This window comes from Bos javanicus, chromosome 13, assembly GCF_032452875.1.
Source record: "Bos javanicus breed banteng chromosome 13, ARS-OSU_banteng_1.0, whole genome shotgun sequence".
NCBI lineage: Eukaryota > Metazoa > Chordata > Mammalia > Artiodactyla > Bovidae > Bos > Bos javanicus.
Genome location: NC_083880.1, coordinates 77,074,000 through 77,089,763, shown reverse-complemented (window position 1 = coordinate 77,089,763; position 15,764 = coordinate 77,074,000). Strand labels below are relative to the sequence as shown.

Sequence of the window (15,764 nt, the reverse complement as noted above, 5' to 3'; positions counted from 1 at the left end):
TATCTTCAAATGGGAATATCTGCATTTCTCTTAGAGGCTTAGGTCAAGTTTTAAGTAAACGGAAGCAACTGAAAGGCTGAGAGGAAAAGAAATGGAGACGCCAACTTGGCCAGCCCTCACTCACAGACAGGCTTTAAATGCAATACTCTTCCAAACTTGTAAAAAAGTGACTTCTAAACTAAGGAAATTCAAAACATTATAACAAGCAGAAACTTGTTTTTGACATAATTTGGTCGCAAAGTTAGTTACAATTTTATTTACTTATTGGCAGTGCTGTATGGCTTGTGGGATTCAACTGGGGATTGAACCCAGGCCCTAGGCAGGGAGGGTGTAGAGTCCTAACCACTGGGTTGCCAAGGAATTCCCCAACATGTAGTTTTTAAAAAGTTATGACAGTTCAAGATCAAAGCCCCAATGAATGTGAAGGTGACCAGCAGCTGTGGGCCACACGTGCTGCTTTGGCTCTTCCTCAGGTTGAGTGATCCGGGGTGACAGCAGTCAGACAGGTTAGGGATCCCTCACACCCAGCAACTACACAGAAGGTGCCAAGGCACCGGGTGGTCCAGCTTCACTGGAGAACACATTCATTACCTGTCTACAGCCACCACCACGCTCTGAGAGCTGGTCTCGCCAACGGACTCCTGGAAGCTGGCCATCTGTCTCTTGTCTACTCCACCACTCACCAAATTTCCTGAAACACAGCGCACAAAAGCAACAGTGCTTGAAACAGTCAAGTAAAGAGAACCAAGTCTCCCGCGACATCAGCGCGCAGACAAGAGACCGTGAGACTGGTTTGCAAGCGAAAAAAAGCCCCTCCAATGATGGCGGAATAAAGCTAACTCAGGTTTTGGCTTTTCTGCATCTGGAATACGTTCTTATGCAAGTTCTCTCTCTTCCTTTACCACCCATCTCCCTGTCATAACAGTCTTCTGTATTTTTTATAGTATTAAATGTCTATGTTTAGAAAAACAAATTCAAGTTGATTGATACGAACTCAGAGCTCCTAGAACATGTAACGGTTTAAAACTGCTGAAGATCTGAGGCGCTCTCCAGGGTCTCGCTTCAGTCACCCTGACGTAAACCCCGAGAAGAGGTGCTGTTACCCTTCCCCTGTGTTCGGAGTTTGTACTTTTAGCTGAACAACTCCAACCAGTGTTTCGTGGGACCAAGGAGTCTCCTCTCCGCATCAAATGACCTGGGTTTGAAACCTACTTCTGCTCCTTCCTCCAAACGGCACCTCGTTCATAGCACTTCACCCCCCTGTGCCTCACTTATCTCATTTACAAAATGAGGATAATAGCCCCAATCTCACTGAGTTGTTACAAGGATTAAATGAATTAAATATACAAACTGAGTGCTTAGAATGTGCCTGGCATATCAGCCCTTTTTTACTGTTATCGTTGTATCACTGACAAGAGAGTCTCTCAGTTCAATGTATCACCAGAAATAACCCTACTTTCATAAGGATACCTATTAATATAAGCCTCCCAAATGAACAGGGAAGACAGGTTGAATCTATTTGATATCTAAAAATACGCACACCCACTCCTTGAACACCAGGTGGCTTCCCACCCCCCAACATACTTATATGCATAGAAAGAAAAGTAATGCACCCTGCTTATGTCGATAAAATTAGCATTTACTCGACAGTTTCATCACAACTGAGAGCTGAGGCAGCACTTCCACTCCGTTAACAGACATTCTGTCCGCTGGCACATAAGAAACAGGTGATCTACGGTCCTAATGAGGCAAGGGCTTCCTGCCTGTTAACTGGTGAATCCGCAGCGGCCGGCTGGGGGGCCTAGCGCCTTACCAAGGCCAAGGCCCATGAACTCTTCTCCCGCCAGCGTGTGGCCCTTCAGGCTCCCTTCTCTCTCACGCCCGGAGCCAGACAGGTAGCGCGTCTTCACGCCGGTTCCTATCAGCTGAGCCAGCTCCAGTTGGCTGATGCACTTCAAGATCTGAGGAAAGAGGGCATGAAGAGATGAGTTCCCACTTCATTGGCCGAAAAGGGCAGTGCCCCCTTAACTCAGTCATTACAGAGTTCTCTGAAACATGCAGCCTTTCAGGAGAGGATAACATCTGAGAGACTAGGCTGGCTTCCCTACTTCTGGCTAGGCAACCCCCTGAGTGTGGGTCTGGAAGACAGACCTCATTACTTTATTTTTTAAACCATTAAAAAGGGAAAGAGAAAATGAGCAAAAGAAAAACTGGTACAACAGAGAAGCGAGATGGATTCCGTTTATGCAAACTTAAATAAGCGCTGCATAAACACAAAGCATCTGATCAGAGCGGGGGACTCTGGTCACCATGCCGTTCCCGCCCCCTCAGCCACCCCCACCTCAGATCAGCAGCACACCGGCTGTTCCTCATGCTTGAACGTGTTACTGTCGCTCCTCCCCATGGCTCACCCCTTAGACTCCCAGCTCAGACCTGTGTCCCCAGAGACCTCCCTCAGCCACCTGAGATCACACACCCTCCCCATCACCATCCCCTGGCCATGCAGTTTTCTTTTTTCTCTTAAGTACTTACTTTCTGGCATTATGTCATGTATTTGTTCTCTGTCTCTTGTGCCAACAGGGCATTAACTCTATCTTGTTCACTGCTGAATCCCCAGCACTTGGAGATTATTTTCTGGTTAACAGAATAAACGAGGGCATGCCCTGGCATGGGTGGGCGGTAGGAGAAAAGACGATCTCCCAGCCCCATGGGGTGGCTCAGGTGCTGGAGAAGCCACACCCACGCATGGCCCTCTCTCACCTGGAGCTCATCTGAATACAGAGACCGGCTTCAACTTCTACTGCAGCAAAAACTGGCTGCTTGAAACTTGAGGAGGGACGGCACATACATCTCCAGGTAAACCCTTCTTAAGGAATTTCCATGGGGACTTCTGACTACGGCTGAGTTTTGCTTTCCATGGTGACCTTATAACCCAGTCCCAGAGTATGGGACTCCACGACATCACGGAGCACTGCTGAGGATTTTCACTTAGAAAATGCCTTCCCCTTGACTAAGACAGGCACTTGAATCCACCACAGAGAGTCCACATGTCATACTATTAAATTATTACTAGTAAACTGCTAATGACCTCCCTTTTCCAGAAGCTGGGATATGTATGTAACACCTGTGGCCAAGGACTTACTGACTCCAACCTGACTTCTCAGAGTGTCTGACCATCAAATCAGTGATGGCTCTTTTTGGCTGATTCATTAACATCTCCAGATGCCGCTGTACGCTTGGCAACTGGCAGGGGCCCCACATTAACGTATCTCTTAGTTAAAAGAAAAAGAAAGTTCTAGGGGAGACAGCAGCTATCTACTGATTCATTAGGGTACATTGATTCCTCAGGAAACAGGAAATAATTTATTAATAAAGCACATAACTGAAAACAATGACAACCTACCCCTCCCATGTTTACTAATATGGAATACTTCCGAGTGGTGACAGAGAAAGGAACAATGGGGTGAAAAACGACCAAGGTATGTGCCGAGATGATGATGGTGACTAACAGCTAAGAGCTACTAAGCTCTGGTACGTGCTAAGTCACTTCAGTCATGACTGACTCTCTGCGACCCTATGGACTGTAGCCCACCAGGCTCCTCTGTCCATGGGCTTCTCCAGTCAAGAATACTGGACTGGGCGGCCATTTCCTTCTCTTCTTGCCAAATTCAGTTCTAATCCATTTTCCACATGTTAATTCCTTTCCTTCTCACAACAACCCTCTGAAGGTTGCACAGAGGAGGAAGATGAGGCTCAAAGACTAAGTAACTTGCCATGTCACACAGGCAGAGAGGCGGACACCCCGACCAGCTGTCTAGCCCCGGGCCCTCCCCCTGAACTGTGTGATCCCTGTGGCGGCAGGAGGCTGCCAGCAATTTCCTTTCCAGGTCATCACAGCCCCACCACTCTCTACACCCGAGCCTCTATTCTTAGTTTTCCCTCTAAAACAAAAAGTAATACCTTCAGGCGGTAGAGAAATTAGAAAGTACAACTGGGTCATAAGGCAGTTCTATTGCCAGTTTTTTAAAGCAATCCCACTGCTGGGCATACACACTGAGGAAACCAGAAGGGAAAGAGACACGTGTACCCCAATGTTCATCGCAGCACTGTTTATAATAGACAGGACATGGAAGCAACCTAGATGTCCATCAACAGATGAATGGATAAGAAAGCTGTGGTACATATACACAATGGAGTATTACTCAGCCATTAAAGAGAATACATTTGAATCAGTTCTAATGAGGTGGATGAAACTGGAGCCTATTATACAGAGTGAAGTAAGCCAGAAAGAAAAACGCCAGTACAGTATACTAACGCATATATATGGAATTTAGAAAGATAGTAACAATAACGCTGTATACGAGACGGCAAAAGAGACACTGATGTATAGAACAGTCTTTTGGACTCTGTGGGAGAGGGAGAGGGTGGAATGATTTGGGAGAATGGCACTGAAATACGTATAATATCATATATGGAACAAGTCGCCAATCCAGGTTCGATGCACGATACTGGATGCTTGGGGCTGGTGCACTGGGACGACCCAGAGGGATGTTATGGGGAGGGAGGAAAGAGGAGGGTTCAGGATGGGGAACACATGTATACCTGTGGCGGATTCATTTTGATATTTGGCAAAACCAATATAATATTGTAAAGTTTAAAAATAAAATAAAATTAAAAAAAAAAAAGAAAATACAACTGAAGGAAAAAGAGAAAATAAATCCATAATTCTATCACACAGAGAGGATGCTAACATGCTCGTTTATCTTTTCTAGTCTCATTTTCTGTGTATGCCTGGCATGAAGGGTGATGCTGCACCATGCTTATACAGTGATTTTTTAATACATTGTGATCAAAGTATTAAAGACCATCTTCAGTAGCATCTTTATCGGTTTTTCTCTGAAGTTTCTTTACAGAAAGAGACTTCTCTCTATATGTTTCCTTCTCTCCCTCACCCCTCTACTATTTTTCTTCCAATTTATTTGTTGAAGAACCTGGTCATTTGCTGAGAGTCTGACGTATCCCACAGTTCGCAGGCTGTGTTCTCACGATGCCACTTACCGCGCTTCTCCATCCCCTACATTTCCTTCAAATAAGCAGTGGAGGCTTGAACTGACTCAGGCTGGAGTTTTAGGCAAAAACATTTCTTAAGTGGCATCGTGTGCATCCATCAGGGAACATGTAATGCTGGCTGTCTCTCCTTTCAGAAACATTATCTTTTTTTCTTTTAAATATTTTTTTCTGATGTGGACGGTTTTTAAAGTCTTTATTGAATTGTCACAATATTGCTTCTGCTTTATATTTTGTTTTTTGGCCAAGAGGCACGTGGGATCTTGGCTCCCTGAGCACGGGTCAAACCTGCACCCCCTGCATTGGAAGGCAAAGTCCTAGCCACTGGATGCCAGGGCAGTCCCCTGAGCAACTTCATTTTAAATGTCCATATAACCTAAGGAGTAGTACTGCTGCTGCTGCTGCTAAGTTGCTTCAGTCGTGTCCGACTCTGTGGGACCCCACAGACGGAAGCCCACCAGGCTCCCCCATCCCTGGGATTCTCCAGGCAAGAACACTGGAGTGGGTTGCCATTTCCTTCTCCAATGCAGGGAAGTGAAAAGTGAAAGTGAAGTTCCTCAGTCGTGCCCGACTCATAGCAACCCCATGGACTGCAGCCCACCAGGCTCCTCCATCCATGGGATTTTCCAGGCAGGAGTACTGGAGTGGGGTGCCACTGCCTTCTCTGAAGGAGTGGTACACCACACTTTGTTTTTTAAAGATCAGTCTCTCATTGATGGGACAATCTAGGCTGTCCTTCATCTAATCTCTCCCTAGAACAACTAAAATTTCGATGCATGACCTTTCAAACACCTGTCTGGACACATGGGTAATTATTTCCTTAGATGAAACTCTTAGAACATGGTTTAAAAAAAGAAGTGAACCTGTTGGCAATCTTCATGGCTCACGTTAGATGCTGACCACGTCCTTTTTGCTACATGTGGGAGAGAAACTGGGCTTTGGACTTCGTTTTAAATCCACTCCCTGCAGTAAGAGCTCTCAGGAGGGGTGCAAGGCCTTGTGGGAAGAAGGCGGCTACAACAGAGGTCGGCTCCGCATGGACACTGGCGATAGGGTTGGGGGCACTTGGTGAGGTGGCGGACCTGAGGCGTTTCCCTCGCTGCAGCCCCAGGGAGGCTGACTTTCTGATACATGAGGGACACAGGGAGTAAGACAAAACCCAGAGTTAAAGCGAGGCTTGACTGCAGAGAAACAGAGTTGACCCAAGAGAGACGGACTCTGAACAGAAGGAAAGCCGGGGCTCATCCTCACTGAGAAAAGGCAACCATGGGGCTTTCAGAGACGCTCACCTCGTGCCAGGAATTCCCGAGGTAGTTGCCGTCAGTGTGAGCTACGGTGATGAGCGTCTTTATGGTGTCAATGTTCTTCTGCTTCATCTCCGTGATGCTGGAGCTGGCCGTCAGCAGGGAGAAGCGCGCAAGGGCCTGGACATAGGCATCTCGTTCCAGCTGCAAGGGAGGCAGAGAGGTGACGCTGAGATCCTGGCCTGGGTGAGATGGGTCTCGCATCGAAGGGACTGAGCACTGGTTTCTCTGCTGCCTCCCGCACACGTGGGGACAGGTTGTACGCACATTAACACACCCGAGCCACACCAGGTACTCCATGCCTCTGTCCTCCCGCTACCCAAATACCTCATCGCACGTTTGAGGACTAGCCTCTCCTCTGCCACTGACCTCCCTTCTGAGGGAGCGGCGGAGCAATCTGCTGAATGCTAAGGCTGTCAGGTAAACACTGATTTCCACAACAGTCCTACAGGTTGGTCTATTATCTCAAGTTTGCAAATGAGGAAATAAAGGGTGACTCAGGGAGGAGGTGGCTAGACCAACGTTAGGCTAGAGAAGCAGCAGAGGTGAGGTGTGAAACCCAGACTGTCTGCAGTCCAAGCCTGGGGTCTTGGTACAAAAGAAAATGTCTATCTGTAAGATACATGGGAACAGAAGACTGAGGTTTTCCAAATAGAGGGGTACAAACTCTTAGTGATTTAGGATATATGAAACTGACAACTTCCTGAGTTCATAAGAGTTTATAATTGTATTTTGCTTATTTGCTTGAATTTTTCAAGACCCAAAAGATTTACAGACACATTCATTTTCCACTGAACTACTTATTTCCCCCAGAGAAGACCTGGAAATAAGGGAAATTAAAATAATAAGCTGGTTTTAAAAGGAAAACACTATTTCCAGCACCAGGCACCTAGCCAGATGGATAGGAAGGCTGTTTTGTCAAGTCCAATTGAGTAGCCTGGACACCCACCTACCTTCAAAAATGGTTTTTAATCCAAATTGCGAATTCTTCCCCCAGTCAGGCTGTTGCCAGCACAAATCTGTCGTCTTCCTCTCAGTGGGCATGAGTAAGGTGTCTGCTGAGAAGTTTTCAGCTAATTGGAAATATCTGATCGTTTCTAAATTTTGCCAAATCCTGAAGAACACAGCCCACCAGTTTCTCTGGAGCTGTGAGAACGTACACCCACCTGCATTCCAAAGATGCAGGCAATCCGGATCGCACACCGGATGCCTTCCAAGCACAGCGAGGCCACCTCAGTGTCGTCACAGTTCTGCAGTCCAATGCTGTAGGCTGCCAACAGCGGCGTCCACACCAGCTACCAAGGGAGGAAGGTTTGGAAAACGTCTGGAATCTCAGTGTGGAAGAGCACTTAGAGGCCACACTGTTAGTTACAAGCACAGCCAGGATGTCAAGTTCACAGCTATTCTGATTCATTCACAACACGAAATAAAAATTCCTCCTAAACCAGGGTCAGAGTCATCACTACAGCATGCCATTTACTAAACGCACAGTTCTAAAGGAAGGCTGGCACGTACGTGGCTACTGGGCCACCACCACGTCTACTGTACTCATGGCAGACAGCACGAGTCCATCAGAGACCCCACTCCCTGCTTAGTCTAATCGGGGCTGGAGAATCCTTTACACGGTGCACAGGCACCTATTGCCAATCAGAGGTTGGCATGCAAAGTAAAATCTATAAGCAACTTAGGTTCTATCAACTTAGCTTATTGAAAGCTTCCTAATTCAGATTACTTAAGAGTTTACTTTTCCTCCAACCTTCTTGTGAATTCCCTGAAAATAAAAGCACACAAATATCTAGAAGTGATCAACAGGATATCAGCAGTTACTTTAAAAACTTAAGAGAAAACGTGAGTGCTATATATTTAGAACATGTACCTTTTCTAGACATTTAAAAAACAGAGAACTTAGGATATTGTTTCTTTGTTTTTTTGGCTGCACCAACTGGCAAGTGGGGTCTCAGCTCCCCCACTGGGGACTGAACCTGCGCCCCCTGCAGTGGCAGCATGGAGCCTCCATCTCTGGACCACCAGGGAAGTCCCAAGGATATGGCTTTTATTCTACCTCATGTCTTCTTATAGGCTAACCCTGAGGCCACTGAGATGAGATATCACAATAAAGTTGTCTCTTTTGCCTGAATAATTCATTCATTCAATCCCCCCAGCAGCCCTGCAGGACCCATTTCACAGATGATGAACAGAGAGAGGCTGAATAACCTGATCCCAGTTCCAGAGCAACAAAGTGGCAAAGGCAGGGCTTAAACTAGATGCTCTGACTGTTGAGCCTGTGCTGACGTATCCCCAGCAACACCACGGGGCTTCCAGGAAGGACTCGCTGTAGTTACTAGTCAGAAAGAAACACCAGATGTGGCCTTTGCCCTCCCCAATCTCTTCACCATTATAAACTCGCTGGTGAGCTTCTGGCTGATCAACTCTAGAATCAGGTTCAGCCGTGTCTTAACTTCTCTGTATACTCACTTTGAACATTGGCCGGACATGGTCCAAGTGAGTGGCACTCGTAAACGGGGCTTTGGCATGGCTCACGGCCTCCATCAGAGCTTTGGCTGTTTTCGCCATTTGCTCCATTTCCAAGTTGTACAGTAGCCGTCGCTGCTTTTCACTAGCGACACCTACAAAGAAATAAGAGTAACAGCAGCTAATACTCGCCGAGTGCTTGCTATGTGCCGGGCTCTGTTTCAAAAGATTTACAACAATTAACTCACAAATCCTCCTCAGGAGGACCACTTCCTGAGTCTGTAGCAAGTATTACTGCCATTTCACTGGTGGGAAACGAGGCCCAGAAACAGTAAGTAGCTTGCCCAGGGCCACAGAGCTAACAGGCAGTAGAGCTGGGACCTGAATGCAGACGTGTGGCTGCAGAGCCTGTGCTCTAAATCGGACACGCTGCTGCCTCACCAATGAGACTGACAGCCTCGCAGGGGTCTTAAGTAGGAGAATTCTAATCAGGGTTGACGCAATCACCCCTGGTATTACAGCAAAGTTTTAAGAAACATTTTTTGGGAGTAATTTAGCTCTCAGATTATTTTAAATTGCCTCTTGTAACTAATTACAAATCTAGTAAGAAGTTAAGTGATACTGTGAGAGTGTCAACGTAATCATAATAACTAATTTAATCACATTTCTTATTCAGATAGCGAGATATGCAAATGAAATCTGTCACCAGGGAACTTAATCATGCATTCTGATACACCTGAACATTGGGACTGAGAAATAATTTGCCATTAGACCTTACTCTGCTTAGTAGATTTGGTGGCAATTGTGTGTTCTTTTGTTTCTTTCATCGCAATTTTCTTGCCTTCTATCTCTTCATAGATGCTTGAGAGATACTCTTCAGGTAGATCTTTACTATCATTGATACCCCGGTTCATTTTAATATACTGCTCTTTTGTCATTTTATTTTTTACCTGAAATTAAAAAAAAATGAAGAATCCACTTAGGAGACATCCAGTGGCCCAAATAGTTATTTATTTAGCTACTGTAGTATTTAAGTCATTAAAATATGTTACCTGAGGGCTGTGCAAGTCTGTAGTTAGCATAATAATTGAATATGCTAGGACATACGCAGTGTCAGCACTAGCAAACAGAGTTTGCCTAAAAAACAAAAAAGATTTCAGATGTGAGAACACGGACAGAGACAAGGCTGGACGGCGGCAACAGGGCTCAGGGAGACACGCTTCGTGCAAAGCAGGCCGAGTGCTCCCCAGATGCTTCCATCGCCACTTAATGATAACTAATGACCCAGAGTCTAGAAAAACTTAGTTTAGAAAAAATAAGTAAATAATAAATTAATTAAATTTAAAAACAAACAAAAAAAGACCAGAAGAGATGTGAACCAAAGAAAAGAAACTCACTTTTTTATATGCTACAATGTTTCATATTACTAAAGCAACGCTGCTGCTGCTGCTGCTAAGTCGCTTCAGCTGTGTCTGACTCTGTGGGACCCCACAGACGGAAGCCCACCAAGCTCCCCCGTCCCTGGGATTCTCCAGGCAAGAACACTGGAGTGGGTTGCCATTTCCTTCTCCAATGCAGGGAAGTGAAAAGTGAAAGTGAAGTCGCTCAGTTATGCCCGACTCGTAGCGACCCCATGGACCGCAGCCTACCAGGCTCCTCTGTCCATGGGATTTTCCAGGCAAGAGTACTGGAGTGGGGTGCCACTGCCTTCTCTGAAGGAGTGGTACACCACACTTTGTTTTTTAAAGATCAGTCTCTCATTGATGGGACAATCTAGGCTGTCCTTCATCTAATCTATCCCTAGAACAACTAAAATTTCGATGCATGACCTTTTCAAACACCTATTTGGACACATGGGTAGTTATTTCCTTAGATGAAACTCTTAGAACATGGTTTAGTTAAAAAAAAAAAGTACTGGAGTGGGGTGCCATTGCCTTCTCTTCTAGATCTTAATTCTCCCAAAAGCTAAAAAGAAATAGTTAATATGAGATGACAGAGAGGCTAATTATCACCACCATGGCAACCCTGTTATGTTGGTCATTTAGTTGTGTCTGACTCTTTGTGACTCCATGGACAGCCTGCCAGGCTCCTCTGTCCCTGGAATTTTTCAGGCAAGACTACTGGAGAGGGTAACCATTCCCTTCTCCATGGGATCTTCCCCACCCAGGGATCGAACCTGGGTCTCCTAATTGCAGGCAAATTCTTTGCCATCTAAGCCATCAGGGAAGCCATAATACAATATATAAATGTATCAAATGTTGTAGACATTAAAGAATAGGCGCTCTTGCATGAGATAATCCCTCAGCACAGTGCCTGCTGGTGCAGAGTGAACAGAAACCTTAGTGGCTGGGCACAGATTTAAAAAGATTAAACCGAACCCCCAACCACAGGAAGACTGATGCTCTGAGGACGGCAAAAACATGGTGGAAGAGACTTAAACACGGTGCTCACCCCTGGTTGCACTCTATGTATCTTGCAGCAAACTTCTCCATTAGCCGATCAATCTTCTGAGCTTCTCCAGGTAGGCGGAAACCTTCTAGAAATGTCCGCAGGGCTGAGACAAACTCTTTTTCACAGAAGTCGAGTTGGTCCACATAGGCATACATCACCTCCTTGTTGAACTTCATGCTTTCCCCCAGAAAATCACCTACTTGGGTCTGAAACATACACACTCACTCACAACTAAAAACTGTCAAATATGAACACCCAGAGAAAGACACTTCAGTTAAACAAGGCAGGAATACTGTCCCGGCTCCCAATACCTAGGATGGGCTGGGCCGCTAGAAAAGCTGGGTCACTCCCTAAGCCTGGCCAACCGCCAAACCACCCCAGGTTCAGCTGGCCCTGCCATGAAGAAAGGCACTGAAAAATGGAGGAATGATAAGACACACTCAACAGGGAGTTGAGCTGCAGATGAGCACCCGAAAGAACAATTTCTGGCAGTCAAGGGACACTTAGCTCCTACGTCTCCCCAAATAAACAACCACCTGTCAGAAGGCTGGTTTATTCCCTGTAAAGAACTTCTTGCAACACTAGCCCAAGGGATAAACAGGACTACCATAAACAGGAGTGCAGACAATGGCACTGCACTCAGGGGTCAGCCAGTCTCTAGGTGAAAGCCAGTAAGGTCTCAGAGCCACACAGAAGAACCCACAAGTATGTGCCCAGCTCCCCATCTTACAGAATCCAGACGCTCCTCCTGGTGCAGGAATTGGGCAATGTCTTCCACCGATGTTCCCAGCATGCCCTGCTCCTGGAGATATTGGATCCCTCTCTTGGGTTTCTTGTTAAATCTGTTTCAAGAGATGGGACACAGATTGCTGATTCCAAACTCCGGGGGATGGAAATAGCTGGCTTTTGAGGCAAATTACAGTAACACCATGAACAAGTCATCCCATATCAGCTCGGAAAGTCTTGTGTGTCCTGGTAGCTTTTCTCAATTCCACCTTTAATTTCTGACCTAGCTCTAACAGACTCTGCTGGTTGTCACCCAAAAGCCATTTTCTTCTTCTCCAACACTAATAAGACCTAGTTGTTTAGCTGGGCACACAACTATCTGGGATAAAAAACACACTTCCCTGCCTCCCTTAGACAAAGTATGGCAATGTGATAAAGTTCTGGCCGGTGAGAGATGAGAACTGGTGTGGGTACTTCTAGGAAGAATCCTGAAACAAAGCTGACCTGGCTGAGGGGGGCAGGGGATATACGTCTTTTGCTTTTCCCCCTTCTTCCCCACAATACATGTGTGATGACCAGAGCTCCAGCAGTCATCTTAAACCATGAGGCAACGGTGAAAACGAAAATTGTATTCAGGATGGTGAAGCAGAAAGATAAAAGAAGCCTGGATTTCTGACATCCATAGAGCCACTGTAACAGTCTAGACTCTGTACTCTGGGATTTCCTTCAACGGCACTTGAGTAGTTACTTCTGTAATTCCTGTTAAAGGCAGGCAAATATAACCGCTATATAAATTCAACTTGTTATTCACCACGCCATGCACTGGGACTGAAAGAAGCACAGAAACACAAACTGTGGCAAAAGCTGTGAAGAAAGGCTGTGCGGGGACAGAGGTGACCTTGGACTTGTCCAGAGAGTGTGGTTACTGGGGGCCTCCTTGAGGAAGAGATGCTTTGTCAAGCCTGAAGGTTGAAAAAGACCCAAGAATATTCCAAGCAGATGGTGCAAAGGTGCCAAATGCTTGAGATGTTCAAGGGACTGAAACCCATATAAGATCCAGGACTACTGGAAGAGATCAGAGAGGGAGGCTGGAGGCTGGATAGGGCTGTGGGGAGGAAATGGGAAACCTGGAGTGAGTGCAGGCAGGGGAGTGGTAAGACTGATGTGAGTTTTTAAAAGATTCCTTTAGCTGCTGTGGGAGAATACACTGAGAGGATGCAAGGGATGGTGAGAATAGAAATAATCACACTGGGGGTTGGCTAAAAATTCCGTTTGGGTTTTTCCATCAGATGTTACAGAAAAATGCATGTGAACTTTTAGGCCAATCCAATAAATGAGTACTGTAACATCAATTTTTAAAATGAATTGAGTTTACAAAATTGACTTACCATTCAAAAGTTGGACAGCATGTGAGAATGTATGCATTTCTGTGTATGAAAGATGAAAGAAATCATGTTTACTCATGATTCTATAATGATGATGTGATTATATGGGAGAAGGTCCTTATTTTTCAGCCATGTAATACAAATTACTTTCAAATGGTTCAGAAAAAAAAAAAGTAGATAACACAAATATGGCAAAAATTAAGTTTTTTGTATGCTGAAGTACAATAGTTACCAATGGCAAGTTCCTCTAGGTAGTAATTTTATGAGTGATTTTAACATTCTTGCTTTATACTTTTCTGCATTTTCTAAACTAGTTAAATTTTTTAAATTAGGAAGAAAGGAAAAAAAGACCAGGCATCAACCACACAAAGCTATTAGATTTCTCTCTTACACACTCACACGCGCACTCAGCGCGACTTGATCGGGCCTGACCATAAGCGCCAGCCCCGGTCATCTGTAACAGGCGTTTCATCTTCAGGAGTCAAAGCCAGGTTCCCAAGAGACTCAGCCAGCCAACAGCCACACTCACAGCTCGATGCCGTGTTCAATCATCTCCTTCTGTTGCTTGATGACCTCAAACTGCTCCGGGTCGTCCTGGACGGTTGTCTGCGTCCCCGAGGACACGGTGGACTCCATGGACGTCACGCTGCTCCGCCTCGCCAGGTCCCCCATCTCCTGGTCCACGGGCCGCTCCTGACCTGCGACGACGTAAAAGCAAAGGCAACCAAGTGAGCAGATGGGACGCAGGCGAGGCTGAGCTGAGGTCTGGCTATACGGTTCCCTTTCCCAGGCCTGTAACAATAAGCTTTGTACTGTAAGGTTCATGAAAACCTCAATATCGCGGTTACTTTACTTAACAACTTGCTTGTGGAAAATAAGCTAACCCTAAAATTCACGTGAAAGAATAAAAGTGCAAGATGCACAAGACACAGAGCCTGTCCTCGCAGGCCCTGGAACTCACTGCAGAACTCTAGGCATCCGAAAAGCACGGGATTGGCGGAGGAACAGACAAATCAACAGAACAGCAAATTCAGAAACAGTTATGCACACGGGGAGGTGTGCTACACCATCAAGGTGGTACTTCAAATCAGTGAGGGGAAAAAAGACTACGAAAAAAAGTTGTAATAAATGGTTTTCTGGAAAAATGAAGTTACAGCACAATTCACACTATCTCCACCCAACCCCCACCCAAGTTTCAGATGGATTAAAAAGCAGAACCTTTAAAACACTTCAGGTATTTCCCAAACTAAAGTATTTTGCTAATTCTAAGACAAGTATGGGCAACCCACTCTGGTACTTTTGCCTGGAAAATCCCATGGACGGAGGAGTCTGGTAGGCTGCAGTCCATGGCGTCGCTAAGAGTTGGACACGACTGAGCGACTTCACTTTCACTTTTCACTTTCATGCATTGGAGAAGGAAATGGCAACCCACTCCAGTGTTCTTGCCTGAAGAATCTCAGGGACGGGGGAGCCGGATGGGCTGCCGTCTATGGGGTCGCACAGAGTTGGACACGACTGAACTGACTTAGCAGCAATTTAGCAAGACAACTGTATCAGGATAGCTTTTTCCAAAAGTTGTGGGCAGCCTATTGTGATTGGCAGATGGTGGCGGGTGGGAGGTGTGTGTGTGTGCACTGGGGGGTCTCTCACCCAGGCTGGTCTGATGATTGGGATTCACATACAGGTCTTTGCTCCACTCCACCATGCACTTGAGGATGGACACGAGGCACTCCAGGCCTTTCTTCCTGAGACTGAGCTCCTAAAGGACAAAGGTGACAAGTACAGAGACTCAGCAGATAAACTAAGTGCAGATGTCTGGAGGGCTCTGGGAATCCTGTGACAATACAAGATAATCACTGACGTTTAGAGTTACTGACCCAAGAAGAGGGAACCTGTGACGTAAACATTGAGGGCTCACTGCAAAAACCATGATCGTCTTTAAAGGTGTTCATTACAAACTCCCTATCTGCAAAAATATGGGATGTGTACTTTACTAAAGTGAAGAGTATTATTTGGATTTTTAAAGTGAAATTCTCATTCATTGCTTATATAAATTAACAAAACAAAAAACAACCAACCAAACATTTAAAACACATTTTTTTTTTTTTAAAAAAAGGGAGAGTCTTAACTAGTGACCCTGAAAAAAGAGAAAAGAATCTTATGCAGCAGATAAATGACCGTGGACACCATCATCCCCTGAACACACACAAAAGCATTCCATCTTAAGGCTTACTCTGCAGGTAAATACTTTTTTTTTTTTTTAAGTAGCACTTCTCGGGACTTCCCTGGTGGGCCAGTGGCTAAGACTCCATGCTCCCAGTGCAGGGGACCTGGGTTCGATCCCTGGTCAGGGAACTAG

General features: G+C 45.7%; 1 protein-coding gene across 2 annotated transcripts in view; it reads right to left on the bottom strand.

The window, feature by feature from the left end:
- The window catches only part of ARFGEF2 (ADP ribosylation factor guanine nucleotide exchange factor 2), an 80,542-nt gene that overhangs the window by 26,577 nt on the left and 38,201 nt on the right, over positions 1-15,764 (bottom strand). For both annotated transcript variants that reach the window (XM_061437891.1, XM_061437892.1), the window contains 11 exons: positions 15,056-15,164; positions 13,935-14,103; positions 12,025-12,136; positions 11,295-11,500; positions 9,896-9,980; positions 9,622-9,793; positions 8,847-8,998; positions 7,538-7,666; positions 6,357-6,515; positions 1,814-1,961; positions 592-691 (listed from right to left, as the gene is read on the bottom strand). In XM_061437891.1, coding sequence (XP_061293875.1) covers positions 592-691; positions 1,814-1,961; positions 6,357-6,515; positions 7,538-7,666; positions 8,847-8,998; positions 9,622-9,793; positions 9,896-9,980; positions 11,295-11,500; positions 12,025-12,136; positions 13,935-14,103; positions 15,056-15,164 — 1,541 coding nt within the window. The remainder of the gene's footprint in view (positions 1-591; positions 692-1,813; positions 1,962-6,356; positions 6,516-7,537; positions 7,667-8,846; positions 8,999-9,621; positions 9,794-9,895; positions 9,981-11,294; positions 11,501-12,024; positions 12,137-13,934; positions 14,104-15,055; positions 15,165-15,764) is intronic.